Raw genomic sequence first — 19,253 nt, 5'->3', positions numbered from 1 at the left:
TGAATGAAATGGTACCACAATTATATGTGTTTTTTCTTTGAATGCAAAGCTGAATTCTTTGCAAAATGAATGGCACTTTGGTTATCTGTAAATAAATAACCATCCCTTTAAGGGTGTCCCAATTCTTCCAAGAAGAACTAAAGCCATATCATCTCCTCGGCCGCCTCTATAGTAGCAACATACTCAACCTCTATAGTGGATAAAGCATTAACCTTCTGTAACCTAGAAACCCAACTCATGGCTATCCCACCAACAATAAATACATAACCTGTATTACTCCACCTGGTATCAATATCCCCTACCAAATCTGAGTCAACATATCCTTGTAAATTAGTAGTAGAGCCCCCAAAGTGTAAACACTTATTGGATGTTCCTCTCAAATATATGAGAATCCATTTGATTGCATTCCAATACTCAATTCTTGGATGACTCATAAACCTGCTAACGGCTCCCATTGCATATACAATATTTGGCCTTGTACATACCATAACATACATCAAGTTTCCCATAGTTGAAGGATAGGGTACCTTGGCCATCTTATCCTCCTCTTCTTTTGTCTTTGGACACATCTCCTTAGTCAACTTCAAATGTCTAGGTAAAGGTGTGATGATAGCTTTAGTGTTCTCCATAGAGAAACCTTGCAACATCTTCTCAATATAATCAGCTTGAGATAAAGTCAATTTCTTGTTCTTCCTATCTCTGCAAATCTTCATACTAAGGATTTGTTTTGCTGCCCCCAAATCCTTCATAGCAAGTTCATGAGGTAACTGGCATTTTAGTCCCTTAATGTGATCCATGTTAGACCTAGCTACAAGCATATCATCAACATATAAATATAAAATAATGTAGCTATCATCATCCAACCCCTTAAGATTAAAAAAAAATGATTTGAATGACACTTACTATATCCATGCTCATGTTTAAAATTGTCAAATTTCAGATAACATTATCAAGGTGTTTGCTTTAAGCCATATAAACTTTTCTTTAATCTGCACACTAATTTTTTCTTACCTTTGACCTCAAATGCCTATGGCTATGCCATATAGATATCTTCATCTAAATTAGCATGAAGAAAGCTTGTTTTAATATCAAGCTACACCAAATGCAAATCTTTACTAGCCACAATACTTAAAATAGTGCGAATAGAAGTCATTTTATCAATAGGAGAGAATATCTTATCAAAATCAATGCCTTTTTCCTATACAAATCCTTTTACAACTAACCGAGCTTTAAATATTTTCTTACCTCCATCCTCTTCTTTCAACCTGTAAAGCCATTTATTCTATAAATCCCTTTTACTTGTAGGTAACTTGAATAAATCCCATATCTTATTTTTCAATAAAGTGTCTATTTTGTTCTTCATTGCACACTCCCACTAAATCTTAGTATCCACCTACATAGTTTCATCATAACATTCAAGTTCACTAGTATTATTAGTAAAATAGAATACAAGGAAGGAGAAAATCTTTTTGGAGGTCTAATTAGCCTTGTTGACCATCTAACATTCACTGGTGTGTGGGGTATTTTTTTTGCGGTTGTTGCACATCATGAGGAATGGATGGAACATCACCTTTTGGAGTATCATCCAACACTACATAATCATGTTCTTTCTTCTCATGTTACTGCAACATATCTTTGTACAACACTTTCTCATTGAATACGATATCCTTTCTTAAAATTTTACTATTTTCAAAATTCCAAAGCCTATAACCAAATTCATCAATGTCATATCCAACAAATACACATTTCTTTGAGTTAGCTTCTGGCTTGGTTCTATTGTCAGAATCTATATGAGAAAATGCTTCATAACTGAAGGTTTTGAAAAAAGAATAACTCACCTTCTTACTAGTCCATGCTTCCTTTGGAATACCATAGTCCAAAGGAGTAGAGAGACCTCTATTAATCAAATATATAGTAGTATTAATAACCTCTGCCTAGATATTTGAGCACAACCCAACATGCAAGCTCATGCTCCTTGCATGCTCCATTATAGTCACGCTCATGCATTCAACCACTCCATTTTCCTGTGTATTCCTTAGAACAATTTTCTTTCCATGAATACCATTAGTGGAGCAATAATCTTCAAAGTCATGATTTCAATACTAACCACCATTAGCAGATATGAGACATTTTAATTTCTTACTTGTGTCCTTTTCAATCAAGCATTTCCATTTTTTGAAAGTTTGAAATACATCAAATTTTTGTCTAAGGAACTAAATCCATACTTTTCTAGTTGGATCATCAATAAATGTAACATAATAATGAGATCCACCAAGGGAAGATACCTGAGCTGGTCCCCATACATCTGTATGCACAAGCTCTAATTTCTCACTTTTATTTTCCTTCCTAGTCTTCACAAAATTCACTCTCTTTTATTTTCCATACTCACAACTTTCATGAAAATCCATATTAACACATTTTAGACCTAGTAAAACTTTCTTTGAATGAAGTACTTTCATACCTTTCCCACTCATGTGCCCAAGTCTATTGTGCCACAATGTTGTATCAGAATCTACAACATCTATTTGTTCTTTGTGGTCAACTACAGCAATTGTTCCTAAACATTCATTTTTCTCTCAAATAAATAAAGTAGAATAAATAATATGTCCTATATAAAGCTATTAGGTTCCTACTTTCACACCTTTTTCTACTACAAGGGAACCTTTTGAAACCTTCTAATTTTTATATTTAAAAGTAACTACACAACCCTCATCACCAAGTTGCCCTACTGAAATTAAATTCCTACTCAGCCTTGGAACATGTCTTACCTCATGTAGTAGCCAATTATTCCCATTCTGCAACTTAATTTTAACTTTTCCCTTTGCAACAATCTGGCAGGGTTCATTATCCCCCAAACAAACAAGCCCAAAATCCCCTTGGACATAATCAATGAAATAACCTCTATGAAGTGTAGCATTAAATGAAGCACCAAAATCTAAAACCCATGAATCATCAACACTTTCTAAAGACAAAAGCAAAGCATCCTCTTTAGATTTGTTACTTACCACATTTGCCTCCTTGTCTCCATCTGGTTTATCTCCTTCATTTTTCTTTTGAGTTCAACAATCTTTCTTCTTAAGCTATGGTTTCCCATAATACCAATAGTCATTTGATCCTCTTGATTGAGACCTCTTCCCTCTTGACTTTCCTCTTGATTTTTCATAATTTTTGGAGTCACTTCCTCTCTCAGTCATTCTGCCTCAACTTTTTTCATTCAAAGCACTTCTAGATGTAGATTTGCTTGAGATTTTCCTATGAGTTTCCTCACTCAAAATAACACCGATCACATCATCATATTTTAGAGTATTATATCTAGAAATAGAATTACTCATAGCCATTACCATGTCATTCTAGCTTTCAGGCAAAGAACACAAAATCAAGAGATCCCTAATTTCTTCATCAAAATTAATATCCACAGAAGATAACTAACTAGTAACAATATTAAAATCATTTAAAGGATCCACCTTCTTCCATCTTCATATTAAATAAACACTTCATGCTAAATACCTTGTTTGAAGCAGAGCGCTTTTCATACAATTTTGCTAGGGTTTCCATCAACTCTTATGTCATCTTCACTTTTGTAGTATTAAATGCCACCAATGGTGCTAGGCATAATCAAATGTTTCCAAGTGCCTTTCTGTCTAAAAGATCACAGTCATCATTTTTCATAGATACCTGATTCTTGGTTTTTCCTTCCAACATCTTCCATAAATCCTTCTGATAAAGATAGTATTGCATTTGCATCTTCCATAACTGAAAGCTCTGCCCATTAAACTTGTCAACCCTCAGCCTACCCTCCTCTTCCATTGCTTTCACTCAATCGTGAGACAAAGACTCAACTGTAAGAATTTCCTATAGAGGATAACTAAAAAGAAACCTTGCTCTGATACCACTTCTTAGGATTTAACCACAGACAGGAATAAGAATTACATGCAAATATAAACAAAATCAAAAAATAATAGATCACATAGAAGAGAGCACAAGACATCAAGATTTAACATGGTTCACCCAAACCTTGATCTACATTCACCAAATAGAAAGTCCAATATTATTATGACCCCAATGATTACAACCTAATTATAATCTATAATCCCTTACAGCTCAATACTACTACAAGAAGAAAGTTTTGCATCACACCTTATGAAACAATTCCTAACCCTAAGCCCTTTTATAAAAGTATTTTTGTTGCTTTAGGGTTAAAATTGGTTACATCATGTTGGCCATAAATTGCTGAATAAATAATAGCCAATTGGCAAATTTGTTGTGGTATCCACAACACATGCCCCATTCCTCACTAGGAATGGGGACCCCCTACTTTCTTCCAACTCCCGGGCTCATAGTTTGAAAATCGGAAGAAGGAGAAATTCTCATCTAAATCAGTTTTCAAAAAAAAGAAAAAAAAAAATAAAACACAAAAAAAAAAAAAAAATCGTGTGCGCGCATATCGAGGCACACGCGCTTTGTAAGAACAAACAAGGAGAGGGGGTTATAAAACCTCCTCCTTCCTCCTACTCAATTCATTTTTCCACTACCTTATTTTTTGGCTAAGGGAGGAAGGTGAGGAAAACTCCACCCCCCCCCCCCCCCCCTCTCTCCATTCACACTGTGCGCACCTTTAGGGCTGTGCGTGCACCGTGCCGCCCTTTTGGGCGGGCGGCACGTGCGCGATGCTGCACCCACCTTAAGGCTACGCGCCGCTGTGCCGCCCTTTTGGGCGCGTCGCGTATGCGCATGGCACTGTGCTGTTGCGGGGCCCTTTTGGACGTGTCGTGCCCTTTTGGGTGCGCAGCGTTGTGCGTGCCTTTAATGCCGCGTGCATCGCATTGTGCAAGCCTTTGAGGCCACACGTGTAGCGCACCGCCGTGACGCCCTTTTTGGTGCGCAGCACAGGCGGCCGCGGCCACTGCCCTCATTTTCTTTTTTTCTTTTTTTTTTTTTATATTTGAAAAAAAATATCCAAAAAAAAAAAAAAGATTAAAAAGTCATAAGTAAAATAAAATTGGTTTTTGAGTATCATTTTTTTTAATGTGTTTTATGTATCCAGTAATTAATTGTTTTTTCTTTTTTTGTGATGTGCAAGTAATACAATCAAATGGCGTCCACATCCAAATCAATAGCAAAGCCAGTCGTATACAAGTTCCAAAGCGTAACCCCAAAGTCACAATTGCACAATGAACACTCTGAGATCAAAGACACAAAACTTGGACACACAGACTTGGAATAATTTTTGAGGGTTTGTAACAACCCAATTAAAAGATCTTCTTTGAGATTTTCCTTAATACGGTCTGGATTGGTAAATGCAGCATCACATCCTAGGACTGTTCAGTCAGCTGAATTGATTATGACCTTATCCCGACATTTTGTTCTCGAGGAAAGGGTGGTAAAGAGTGTCACTAGGGAAGTAGTCTTGGATCTACGACCTGATAATATCAAGAGAGTCTTTCACTTACCTAGAGCTGATCAGTTTATCCGGCTTTCATATGAAGTAGCTGAGAGGTGGCATAAGGATCATCACCAGGAGGCCATGGACATCATATATTCCTCATACTTCATTGAGAAGCCATCTCGAGGAAAGACAATCAGCAAAGTAGATATGGCTCGAGGATATATGAGGGATGACATTGGATATTCAATCATTCTCCTGAGTAGAGTTATGGGATTGCCTGCAGAAGGTCATCTTGCTCCATTCATGGTTAACTTCATTGGAACCATCAGACATGTAAAGATGCCACTGGATTGGGCTACCACACTTAGTGAGAACTTGTGTGATCAGTTGTGGACAGTAAAGGACAAGAACAAGTTCTATATGACTTCTTATGTGATATATCTACTTGTAGCAAGAGCCACCGACTATCCCGGGTTGTACAAAAAGGGTAGTATGTAGGATCCTAACGCATGGCCATATATAGTTTATCCTCAGCTAGTTAAGAAAAAGCTCTCATGACAAAGCAAAGAGTACAGGATTATGAATGATGCCTTTATCTTTGCCATCATTCAATTCATCGAAGGCGACTATGGAAAGAGATTGTTTGATGAGGCCAAGGCATAGATCACAGCTCTCGGTGCATATTTTATCTAGTTCTAGACATTCACATACATTCGGGTTAGTGGTGCATCTATCCATCCAAAGAAGCTCCCAAGGTACCCAAGTGACAAGTTGGTTCTGATGAAAATTTCTCGACAGATTGAGTCAGCCTATGAGAGGATCAAGAAACAACGAAGGCCTTGTTGGGATTGGCCTTTTTTAATAGGGGCATACCAAGTAAAGAGAAAGCAGGATATCCCGACTTTTGAGTGGGAGTGGGACAACTATCCTCTTGAGGAATATAACTCTCCCCGGCTGTTCTTTGACAGTGTTGGTAAAGTGGAAAATTTGGCAGGAAAAGAGTTCTACCACGAGGACGCTATTGAAGATCATTGGATGAATGCCACAAATGACTATGGTGTTCATATCAGGGACTATTGTAGAATGACTTTGTATTTAGTAGAGAAGGCTCTCCATTTGACCATCCCGGATGAGATAAGGCTACAAGATTCAGAGGAACTACTAGATCCCTTATTCAATACAGATAATGTTGGTGAGAGGCCCATTCTGAATGCAGAAATCTATAGAGAGGAAGGAGATGATATTAATCATCTAGCAAGACATTTCATCAAAATGACAAAGAGTTGGATCAAGAAACCCTTTCCACTTGATCCAATTTCGAATACAGTGATATTCCATATACGTGCTTGCCCATAAAAGGTAAAGGGGAGGAAAGTCACAGTTCCTATCTTTGTGCTCCAGTCTCCTATCAGGCCAAAAATGGTCTACCAGCTTGATCATCTAGTGGGATATTACCATCCACTAGAGAAGAAGAAAGAAAAGAGGAAGAGAGCCTCTCCTCAGAGGATCCAAACAGAGCATGTTGAAGAACAGGCCCCTTTGCAGCAACGTGAATCTACTCCCTAGGACCCCCACGACTTTGGGATTTCTCATATCCAAGTTGATGTTCCATTACCTCCTATTTTGCCAAGCCAACAAGAGGAGGGAGAGATTCCAGAGACATCCATTCCTCTGATGCATCAAGAGCTCGCTTCTCCTTGGTTCCACAGAAGAAAAGGAGGGTCAAGGTTAGAATGAACAAGAGGCAGAGAGTTCATAAAACATTAGTGCCTAATCCATCTATTCCTGAAACCATTCTCGAGGAAGAATTAGATGAGGATGAAACAAAGTCAAATGGGGAGGAAGAGCAAGTGCCTCTACAAGGGAGAACCCAACTTGCCAAAGCTATAGAATTAGAAAGAAAGAAGAATGTCACAAATACCCCACCAGCCACACAAGCTGAAATAGTAGAGCTCTCTTCGTCGAAAGATGAAGTACAACGATGGGTGAATGAGAAAAGAGAGCTAGGTGATGATATTCTCTCCATTCCAGATCTTGATTTCATGCCAGTAGGTACAGAATCGGTTGGAGATAAGATTAGAGATACTCCTACAGGTGAATTTCAATAGCAAGATTAGACCCAGATTCCACCTGAGACACAAGGTCCTCATCCAACGCCCCCATCTTCACCTCAGTATATGATGGTAGATAAGGTTTTAGTGACACCTCCACCTCCAAGTTCAGAGGAACATGTTCAGAAAGAATTATCATTACAAGGATAACCAGAACCAAGGACTAATGAGCCACCAAAAGAGGCACAGGTAATGGAATGTATACAACAACCTTCCCAGGAAGTTGAGGATCAAACTACGGGATCTACAGAAACTGAGACTACAAAGAAGAACCCTCATGATAAGAAACTCCAAGCAAAAATGACAAAGGAAAGGAGGTAGCTAAACACATCCCTTCATCATCTAGAGCTAAGGTTGAAGAAAGACATATCCTGAGATGGTTCCAGAAGGAAATAATGAGAAGTACTAAGCATCAATTCCTTGCTTTAGAGGATGATATCTGTGACATTGTAGAGATTTTGAGCAAGCCTGACTCTCCATTATAGGTTGCAACACCATTTGCATTCATTACTACTACTTGAAATCAGGACCTATTTGTACAAGTGGCTCATCCCCCAAAAGGTATAGATGAAGAAGCTGTTAGCCTTCAGGACTATGAAGTAAAGGATATCACGTTAGGGAAACCTACACGGGATACTTCTCAACAAATGATGACTATGGGAGTCAAAGAGGTTCTTAACCACATGGAGCATGATGAGATTGAAATCAGAGCATTTCAAAGGCAAGTTGAGATCTTGAAAGGATATCTAGCTAAAGTTATTGGTCCTCTTGATTTTGAACGCCTCGAGGAGACTTTGACTACCATTCTTAAAGAAGGGGAAGGTGTACGCCTCAATCCATTTTTGAGAGCTTGTCAGGATTGGCGAGACAACCTTGAGGATAGGGGTATCACTATAATTACAGGAAGTCTGAAATTATTGCATGCTACACAAGACAATGTTGATAAGATCATGGCAATTTTGAGGCAAGACTTCAGCATTATGGATGAGGTATGGGTTTGGAGCAAGGATTTGCAAATTCTACAGGCCATAAAAGGACAAAGGTACCACATTTTGATTGATGTATATACCGGCAAAGAGCTAGACATGATAGATGATTGGATAGAAAATATTGTAGAAGGAAATAAAGTGATGGAAACATTGCATGATGAGATACATAGGCTCAAGGACCAAGCTCGAGAGCAAATTTTGGAAGCAAAAAAGTTATATAGTGATGCATGCTTGGATATTTTTGAAGATGAAGAACGAGAGAAGATTTTATTAGTTGAGGTAGTTGTAGAAAACTTTAGAAATACATTAGAGGAAGCATCCAGTGATGAAGATGTCAGACAAGCCTTTAAGACAGAAGAAGCATTGTTAGAGTTGGATACCAAACTTAGGGATTTTGCAGAAACTCGAATTGAGGTGGACAACTACAGACATAAGGTTAAAGATAAGTATGAGGCTTTGAATCTTCTCGATGCTGCTAAGATTGCTGAGATTATAGAGAAATTCAAAGGCAAATATCCAAACATATCTTTAGGATGAAGATGAACAAAACCCAGATGCCAGAATTTCAATTTTGACACTTAGAAATTTTTTGAGGTTTTTGACTCGATCGAGGTGCACAGGTCCGCAGCTCCACATTTTCATGAAGCTTTGCAATTCAGAGGTGCGCCGACAGTTGACTGCCAGTTTCAAAAATAGCACTTTCCATGCATTGGAAACGCATTTTGATGGCAAGTTAACTCCGACACACATCCATTGAAGGGCCAGCTTCTATTTTGGGTGTCTCCATGCACTTCTACTTCGACTGATGGCTTCCTCCTACTTTCTCTCTCATGCTTTCATTGTTTTTGACATGTAAAGGGCTCATGCATCCAATTAATGAATAAAATATGGATGAAGTCCCTCTAAGCACCAGTTAGATTACCAGTTTGTATATATTTAGTTTGTTTTAATGTTTTAAAAAGCATTTTATTGTATTAAGATATCTCTCACTCTCAACACAAATTGAGGAGACAATTTCTTATAAATATCCCATTGTAAAATGTAAAAAGGGCTGCCATTATTATGCAATAAAATTATGCTTTTGGTGCTAGCATTTGGAGTGTAGTTATTCTTGCCTGAATGTGTCATTGTTTTATGGATTTTATTCATGAGATTGTGATTGAGCCAAAGGTTTATTGCATTGTTTCTGGTTGTGTGATCTTTTAGTTCTGGTGTTTGCTACAGATATATGAATTTCGTTTAGGTAACAAGCTTGAAAAGAGATCACCCGATTGTGTCTACATAGCTTTTTGTCTCACATGAGCAAACTTTCCATGGCCTTGCGATTTGATGAAGAGTGAAACATCATTCGATTTGTTACAAATTCTCACCGACGATTACATCAGTGGATTCTAGGAAGCGCTATTCCTGTTTTCATTGATTTCCTACTGATTTCTTCAAAGGTTTAACTCGCAGCGTGTTGTGTTCTGTAGCTTATGTCCGTTTAGGAATTTCACTTTCAAGTTATTTAATTTCACGTTATTTTCTTTCAGTTTCATTATTTTCTTTGCGAACCCCCCTGTTAGAATAGGACCTCATACTAGCTGCATTGTTAGATTTGCATTCATTGAAAAATAGAAAATACAAAAAATATTGTTCTTTTGGTGTGATATTTTGAGACAGCGAACAGATTTTACTTGATTCCAAGGTAAAAAGAGTTTTTGGAACCAGCAAAGGCCTACTCATGAACATTCACATTTATCTTCTACTAAGCAAGTTTTGGTACGTCGCAAGACAAACACTAAACCTTGGAGTGAGTCCTTAAAAGGATTTGCTTTTCAAGAGAGGAATTACACTATGGGTTCCTGTCGTTGACCTCATGCAAAACGAACGCCCAACGGAAATATTAGCATAGATTTTTTAAAAAGAATTTATTAAGTATGTACAGTACTTCCCTGATTAGTCACCACAAACTAATAATTGGTACAATTAATTTTTGTATTTTATCTATTATCTATTATATATATTACAAATCATATTGCCTAGTAAGCTTACATTGTAATACAACTTATAACAAGATTAAGACCTCTAACAAGGTCTAGTTCTCTCACAAGGACTAATGTACGTAATTCATGCAATGACTCATAACATGGTCAAAATGCATAATAGAGAACTTTTAAATCAGTACCTTGTGTGGGTAGCATCCCTACCAAGTTTTCCCTTGGTCACAATTTCCTTAAAAATAAATAAGGGTGTTATGTGTTTCTTATCAAGTTGTGTGCTTTACTTTTTAGTTTAAATATTTGTGAATGTATATATAATTCATTTTAAAAATATATAGATGGAGTGAAATTGCTACGATACTAATTCACTACCCTCCCCACCCAGACCCTCTCAGTATTGCCTATTTCTAACAATTGCTTGGCCTTCTAGCCTCTTGTGGACCAATTTACATATTTTTTCTTGGTAATTTATCTAAAATGAGATTTAATCTTGGGTGTCCTAATTAATATGAATTAGTTTGTAAGGCTTGAACCTAGCTAATGTAAATCTTTTTTTAATCAATTGAGTTCTTCAAGGATTTATTCCATTATCCTCTTTATTCCAAAAACTAAAGTGATCCTATCAAACTAAATCCAATCACTACCTGAATTGATCAACTGATAATACTAAGTTTTTAATACACAAGTTCTAGTATGTTTCACCTAAAAATAAATTATCAAATTCAAGTTTGAATAAGAAAATTAGGAATTAGAAAATAATAAAAATGATATTGTATTAGTATAAGTTAAGGTTGGTGCACTTGGATCCTCCAATTGTATAAATTGGGAATAACTAGTTAGAAAAATTGAGCTTACAGTAAATTCATGTTAAAAAGTACAACTTGTTAAATTAGTTACATGGGTCAATACCATTTAGATTACTAGACAATTAAATTCTTAAAACTTAGTTAGAATTGATAAAAAATGAAATTTAAAATTTAAAATGAAATAAAAAAGTTATTTGTGATGATTCACTAAATGTTATGAATGTTGTCGATATTTTTACACTGATTTGATTAAATTAAATAAACATATTATTAGGTAAAATACTACATATATATGAATAGGAACTACATAGTTTCGATCTTTTTCACCAATTGTATGCAGTATTTGATGACCTTTTCCTTAGAAAATCGTAAAATTGGGATTGGAAAAAATAATTTATATCAATGGTCACTAGCCGACATTGAAATTAAGGGGAAAACCCAAGTCATAGCATAGAATTTTATTTTTAGAGACTATTTGTTAGGATTTTTTTGTGTTTTGATGATATATAACCTTTAGTTTAGAGGGAACTTGAGGAATTTTAAGGGAGCCTTTCATAAAATTAGCAATGGTCGATCCACCTTGTAGATATAAATGACAATGAGAAGGAAATCTTTGCAAAAAAGGAAGCATGGTTTGGAATACTTATAATGGATCATTAAGTACAAATTTGTAGTCAAATGACATATGCAAGTTCAAGTCAGAATATTGCACAGTTTCCTATGAAATAGCGAGTCATACAAACGAGAAAATAACACTCTTATATGACTACCTTTTCATATAAACCCTATAATAAATTTATTGTTATCATGTGCTAATGATATAAGAGGAACAAGGATGTTTACTATCGAACAACTTCAGCGAAAACTATTGAAGAGAACTAATATACTCAATAACGAGAAAAATACCTTTTAAGATAGAGAGTATATAATTGATAATTTTTTTTAATAGTGTAGAGGCTGGTAGGAGAGAAATTTGCAAAATATAGTACACCCAATTAACCAACACCATTACACAATAAAATTGCAAATATAATTAGTGGAAAAATTGATAAAAAAATACTCTTGCTAAATGTTTACAGTTGAAAAAATGAAAACCTCCCCAACAAAAATCTTTACAAGATCTGAGAAATTAAAATCCTTGGTTTTGTCTTGTAGCTTTCAAAAATAGTTTTTAAATAGAAAATCATTTCTATCAATTGATAGAGTGAACCCAATAAAAATAAGATTTTTTAATGTAAAATGAAAAGTTGAAGTTCCTATTAGAAATTTAAACTTTTGATGGAAGTATCCTTTAAAAAGTGCTTTATAGGATACATTCATTCATTATAATGAATGCAATTAGAAATAAATAAATGTTTTTAAATAGAAAAGTATAAATTATAAAATTTCACTTTTAGTGAAGTAGTTTATTTTGCAAATAATAATAATAACTACAAGTCAATAGATTACGATTCCTGTTAAAAGAGCATAATTGAGATCATTGCCTTCAAACTTGGAATGCATTTCAAATCACTTCATTGCTCCAATAACTGAGAATCATACGTTTTGACGTGTACGCAGCTCTTCAATGCCTGCTATGTCTTGTAGGTTCTCACAGGAGTCGATGACAAGTCTCTCCAAGCAGCGCAGTCCAGAAAGCTTTGGCAATTCCTCAAGATCAGGACAGTCGCTAATAATCAGCTCTTTAAGCCCCATATGATCACAGGTTCCTGCTATTCTTTGCAAATATCTACAACTTTGTACAGACAGACTGATGAGCGTAACTGGCAACACAATGTTCTGTACCTTCTTACATTGCCTAATCTCAAATTTTTCCAAGCAACAAAGCGTGGCAAGATCTGGCAACTCCTCCAGCTGAGGACAATCACAAATACGCAACCATGTAATCTCAAAGCTACCCGACACACTTTTCAAACTGTGACAGCCATTCAAATGAAGAGATTCTAACTTCCCACATCTATCAATTAAAATCCTTTCAAGGCAACTTGGACCCATAAAAGCTGGGATCTCCACGAGCTCCGGACAGTCACGGATACTTAACTCTACAAGGTTTTTACAACAGAACTTCGTTCTTTTTAGATTCTGACACTCGTTCAACAGAAAACATTTCAGAATCACATTTCTATCAAATTTTACCGTCTCCAGATACCTCATACTACTGAGGCACAAGTACCCAAATTCGAGCTTCCCACAATCAGCAATTTCCAGTTCTACAAGATTTGTAAGCTTGGATATTCCTGACACGGTCCCCAAATTTTTACAACTTTTAATCACAAGATAACTTAATGTCTCTACCATTCTTAAATCCACTTCCACAAGTTTCTTCATATCATGAAGTTTTACAGACTCAAGGCTTGGGTACTGCATTTCACTGATCAAGATCTTGGATATACATTCTTCGTCGCTGATCTCCAGCTTTTCAAGGCCAATCATTGGGCCCTCAACACTACTGGAAAGTTCCTCATCGTTCCAATCCTCCTCATTAAATATGAAATTCGAGATAACCAAGGATTCACACACAATGTCCTCGCCTCTTCTTGTTAAACGCTGCTCCCCTTTTAATATGGAGGATCTGAGACATAAACTACAGAGACTCATATTGAGAGATTCTAGTAAAGGCAAACCTCTGATCGGCAATCCTATAGAATCTAACTGTACATTCTCCAGAGTATCTAATGTACCTAGATCTGGGATCTCTTTTAAACAAGTTTGAGAAATTTGCAGCTCTTTCAGCTCGGAGGGAGCCTGACATTGAAGATAATTTTGTGTAAATTTCTAAAAAAATTAAAAAGTAGCCCAGAAACAACCATAACATAATGAATTAAGCAGTTCACGGATATTTAGCTTATTTACTAAGGAGACCATAATACCTGCTTGCGATCACCCCACAAAGTTTTGAGTTGTCCGCATTTTAGTTTTAAACACTGCAGTTTTGGAAGAGGAATCCATGAAGGAATGCTTGGTAGTTCCGCGGAATTGCCCTCAAGCTGTAGCCACACTAAGGAAGGCGACGTCTCAACACAACTATCTGATTGGGCTAAAAAGAATGTAACTTGACAACCCATGTACTTGTCGAAAATGCATAGGAAACACCTGGTATTGGGTTTGGCGAGTATATTTTCCAAACCCATCATTTCCTGCATGCACTGGAGTTCAGATTCCTCTTTTTGTAATCAAAAGTTAAGATTTGGACTCTTGCAATACTAAGGAGAAAATCTAAAAGGATAACTTGCATACCAGAGATTCCAGATCTTGAGGACGCCACAGGCGACGAGGAGAACTGAGCTCATCTGCCATTTCTCTTCCCAAGTCCCTCAAATGGTCATGCATTCTCAATACAACTCCCTCATTTGTAATCGAACTCAAGTTTTCTGGCAACTTTTCTTCTACAAGGCACTTTTCTTTGAGTGTTTGCAATCTACTCTGAGCGTCCCATCCTGACCCCTCCCATACTCTTTCGGCTACGCTCTTCTGTTTCCCCTCAAAAAAGCAGGCAATGTCCATGAAAACCTCTTTCTCTTCATCATCTAACGCATCAAAACTTATTCTTAATCTTGTCTTGACTCCCTCGGGCAACATCCTTCTAACTTCAATCAATTTTGATCTCCAAAAGTCCTGAGGCATTCCATGGAGTTGTCTTCCTACAAGCTCAAGAGACAAAGGCAAGCTTCCACACACGCCTACGAAATCCTCGACCAGCATCTCATACCCGCCAGATGGAGCACGGGCTTGGTGGAAGGCGTACCAGCAGAAGAGTTCTCTTGCATCATTTATATCCATTCCTTTTACATTATAATCAACAGCAATGTCCGCGGTTATAAGCACACCCTTGTCACGGGTTGTAACAATAACCAGACTGTCCTCAGATTTCTTTAAGATGTCCTTGATCCGTAGAGCATTTAACTGAGCCACATCATCGATGTCATCTACAACGATCAGGAAGCTTAAATGGGGGTTGCTTCGTAGACTTTCCTGGATACAGCATGTTCCATCCTCTATGCTTGTAAAACTCACATCTTTGTAGAAGAGATCTTTGAGAAGCTGACGTTGCAGAGAAGGCAATTGGCTTTTCACAAACGCTTCCCGCACATCACACAAAAAACTTGCTCCAGAGTAATTTGAACGCTTCAGGTTAAACAACTCTTTGGCGAGAGTTGTCTTCCCAACTCCAGCCATACCCAAAACACCAACGACATTGTTTTCCTTCAGTTCACACTGCCTTTCGAAATCTTTTACGAGCTTATCAAGTCCGATTGGATATTCGGCAACGTGTAAACGTTTTGCCCTTTGCACTTCTTTTACCACAGCGGACACTATGTCTGCGCAGTTATTACAACTGCGAGAGAAAGGGAAAACTGATAAGAATTATGCTCAAGCTATTTGTCTTGAAAAAAACGATCTAAGTAGATTCGCCGAGCAAATTTGTAATAATTAGAAATCTAAATCTCAATTTTTCGTTAAATGACCTGCTATCTGTGAAACCTTTTGAAGTAAGGAAATATAGAAGCTGATTTGCCAAGTAGATTGAAAGCTTACTCTGAATCTTTGAATTCATAGCCTGCAGTATATGAAACTTGTCGAAGGGCTTCCTTCCACTCCTCGATTTTGTCAGGATACCTGTGCTTCTTTTCAAAAAGAAAAAATGCTTCAGCGTATCTTCCCTTTTCGATGTAGCGGAGCTCCCACGGCTTCACCTCATGGCAATACACTGGAATAATCTTGGCCTTGCTTTGTAACATAAGAACAAGCTCAGCCAGACACCAAGGCGACTCAGCATAATTTTTTGAAAAAACTGCGATATGTACTGAAGAAGATCTAATTGCAGCTTCAATCAGAGAGGGAAACGAGCTTCCAAGTTCCTTCTCTTCTGAATCAAGAAAAGCCCGTATTCTTAAATTCTCCAAAGAGTTGTAAAGCTGAATGGCCATAGTTTGTTTGACATCGGGGCCTCTATTGTTAATGAACACGTCAAACAGTGTCGAAGAATCAGAAACCTTCCTTCTTTTGCCGGCAGGTAGTATTCCAGAGAAGCCATCAAATTCCTTATTTTCTGGGTTTGATGATGAAGAAGACGCCATTTTTCGCAGTTGAAACGCTAACAAACTGTTCTGAAAACTAGAAAAGTAACCTGAGCATCCCTAATGAAATATGAGCGTCTGTGGAAGAGGAAGTATAACGTGAATTGAATGGGTCATACAAGGAAGGGGACAAGTACAATCGCTTCTCCACAATTCCACAATTTCAAAGATTAAAAAACTGGAATTGAATGGGTCATACCTAACACGGGACACGAGGATTTAATGTTTAAATGCAATTTGAGAAAATCTACCAAATAACATGCTATCAATTTGGAAAGATGTCTACCTACTTTTTCTAATTGATTTGAAATATACCTACCAATCTTTGTCATATCTCCAATTGATCTTGACTGGTCAAAGTGAATTTGACTTTAACTCTATTAAGAATACAAGCCTTCTCTCCAAGATTAATTTAATTATTACTAAAATGTATTCGAAGAAGGTGACTAAGTTGTGATAACTTGGAAAAGTGGAGATGATTTCATCCTATTATAAAAATTCTTGTACAATAAACTATGGGGACACATTAATCACCCCATTTAAAATATACATACTTACCCACCATTTCAATATCTTCAATTGATTTGGACAACTATAATGACTTTGACATTTATAGTATTCTCCCAAAAATAAATTTATATCTAAAATGTTGGTAGAAAATCACAAAAGAATCTACTAAGAACTTAGTTGGCAACAACTATGTAGCAGTTATTTAGTAAGTCTTATTTAAAAGATATTTTTTAATTTTGGGAAAAGTATTATCATTTAATATATAACTCGCTTCTACTGAGCTGAGTTTGTTGTAGGTCATAAAAAGAGACCATATGATTCGATCAGTTTTATGCCAGCCAAGTCCAACTATTCCTGCCAACTCCAAAGTTATTTCCTTCAACGAAATTGACTGCAGTAAGCTAGTTGTCCCTCGCGATCAGGCCTAAAATTTAATGGCCATATTGGCTATTTTTGCACTTTTGAACCGTATACGACGGGCTGAAAAATTGTAAGACTGTATTATGAATTGATAGGCTAAATTTTTAGAGAACTGTCAATATGATAAGTAAATTTATTACTAAACCATCAATATTTGTTATAAGCAATTTAGTATTTTATTTAATATTCGTAAATGTGATTTCATAATATATATATATATATATATATTCTTTCTATTAAAGATATATTTCTATTTTGTATTTGGATGATTGCATATTTATATTAATTTAGAAACTTATTGAAATAGAATATAATAAATTTTAAAAACTTATTTTTAATAATTTATATGTATTTTAATATTTTTTAATAATACATTTACTTAAAAAATTGTTTCTTTTATGGTACATAGTTTCTAGATTAGATTGCCTAAAGATTTTTGCCATCAATGTTTCGAATCACACTACTTGATCCATCATCAGGATGAGAGAGCAAGAGATGTAAAGTAATGTAAGTTGTAGATTTAGCATAGATTCACCAAATAAAGGAGACCAGCAAAAAGGGATTGCACACACCCTAAAGTTGGAAAAAAAAAGAAAAAGACAAATGGAGTGAAAGACTAAACAAGAAGACATCTCACAATGTAAGCAATAAGTTTAATAGTAAGAGAGAGAAAGAGAGGGAAAAAAGGAAAAGCCCAATCTAAATCAAAGTGAAGCAAGCATATGGATTAAGAAGGTATATATATATATATATGTATGTATGTATGTAATATTACATATATATTAGTATATAAATATTACATATATATATGTAATATGTATATTGCATATATATAAGTAAGTATATATATATATATATATTTTACATATATATGTGTGTGTGTGTGTGTGTGTGTGTGTGTGTGTGTGTGTATAGAACACATATATTTATTATATGTATTTAATATCTCTATATGTTGTATATATATATATATTATATATATACATGTAATATGTATATTGAAAGAATATATCCAATTTTAATATATACATGTGAATATATATTACATATATATAAGTATCTATGATATACTTGTATATGTATATGTGTGTGTGTGTGTGTGTGTGTGTGTGTGCCCAAAATTGCACACAAACCAAAAGGAAAAGAAAAAATAACAATAAAATTAAAAATGCAAGAGCCTATCTATATATGCGTTATAAACCTCTACACAAAAATATAAGAGTATTGTAACAACAACAATATATATATACATGTGTATATATATACATATGTGTGTGTGTGTGTGTGTGTGTGTGTGTGTGTGTATTCACACATATGTGTGTGTGCGTGTGTATGCATATAATTAGGAGAACAATAAAAATATAAAAATGAAACAAAAATGGGATAGACACAAAAGAAAAAGAAGAACACTAACAGAAGTACCTAGGACAAAAGTGCAACAGAAAAGGTGAAAGAGCGAGGTGGAGGGTGCAACACACCTAACTAAGAGGACCCAAGAGCCAGAGGAGTACAAGAGTGCCAACAAGAACCTAAATGAAGAGCAAAAGAAAAAGAAAGAAAAGGGTAGGAGGAGCGGAGGGAGGACAAGAAAGAAGGCGAGGGAGAGTAACCAATTAGGAAGGAAAGGGAGAAAAGGAGACTAACCAATACAACAAGGGTGTCTATCCCCAGAGATCAATATAGGAAGCCAAGAGGGGTTGAGAATCCAACCATCATAATGATTGAGTTTGATGGGGTGGTTGTTGATTTTGATGGCTTGTTTAAGCTTTCTTTTGAAATAGTTGTCCTCATTGGAAATGATTTGCGTATTCTCCAAACATATGTGATGTTTGGTAGAAAAAGAATGTTCGGCTAATGCTGATTTGTAAACCCTATCATGCCTGGTGTTTGCCGCATGCTCTTTGATATGAGTGTGGAAGGTGCAGCCTATTTCACCAATATAGGGTGCACCACAAGAGCAGACCACTTTGT

At 36.1% G+C, this 19,253-nt stretch overlaps 1 protein-coding gene across 1 annotated transcript; it reads right to left on the bottom strand.

Moving 5' to 3' along the window:
• Positions 1–12,647: 12,647 nt before the first annotated feature.
• On the bottom strand, positions 12,648–16,525 carry LOC149545277 (disease resistance protein Roq1-like). Its single transcript, XM_089790615.1, has 4 exons — positions 15,811–16,525; positions 14,512–15,610; positions 14,145–14,411; positions 12,648–14,019 (listed from the first exon to the last, which is right to left on the bottom strand). The coding sequence occupies exons 1-4, from the start codon at positions 16,350–16,352 to the stop codon at positions 12,811–12,813; spliced, it is 3,117 nt and encodes a 1,038-aa protein (XP_089646741.1). The 5' UTR covers positions 16,353–16,525; the 3' UTR covers positions 12,648–12,810.
• Positions 16,526–19,253: the final 2,728 nt, after the last annotated feature.

The sequence above is a fragment of the Cupressus sempervirens genome, chromosome 7, assembly GCF_028749045.1.
Source record: "Cupressus sempervirens isolate cs-2001-9-10 chromosome 7, ASM2874904v1, whole genome shotgun sequence".
Lineage (NCBI taxonomy): Eukaryota > Viridiplantae > Streptophyta > Pinopsida > Cupressales > Cupressaceae > Cupressus > Cupressus sempervirens.
This window is presented reverse-complemented; position numbering and strand designations above follow the sequence as displayed.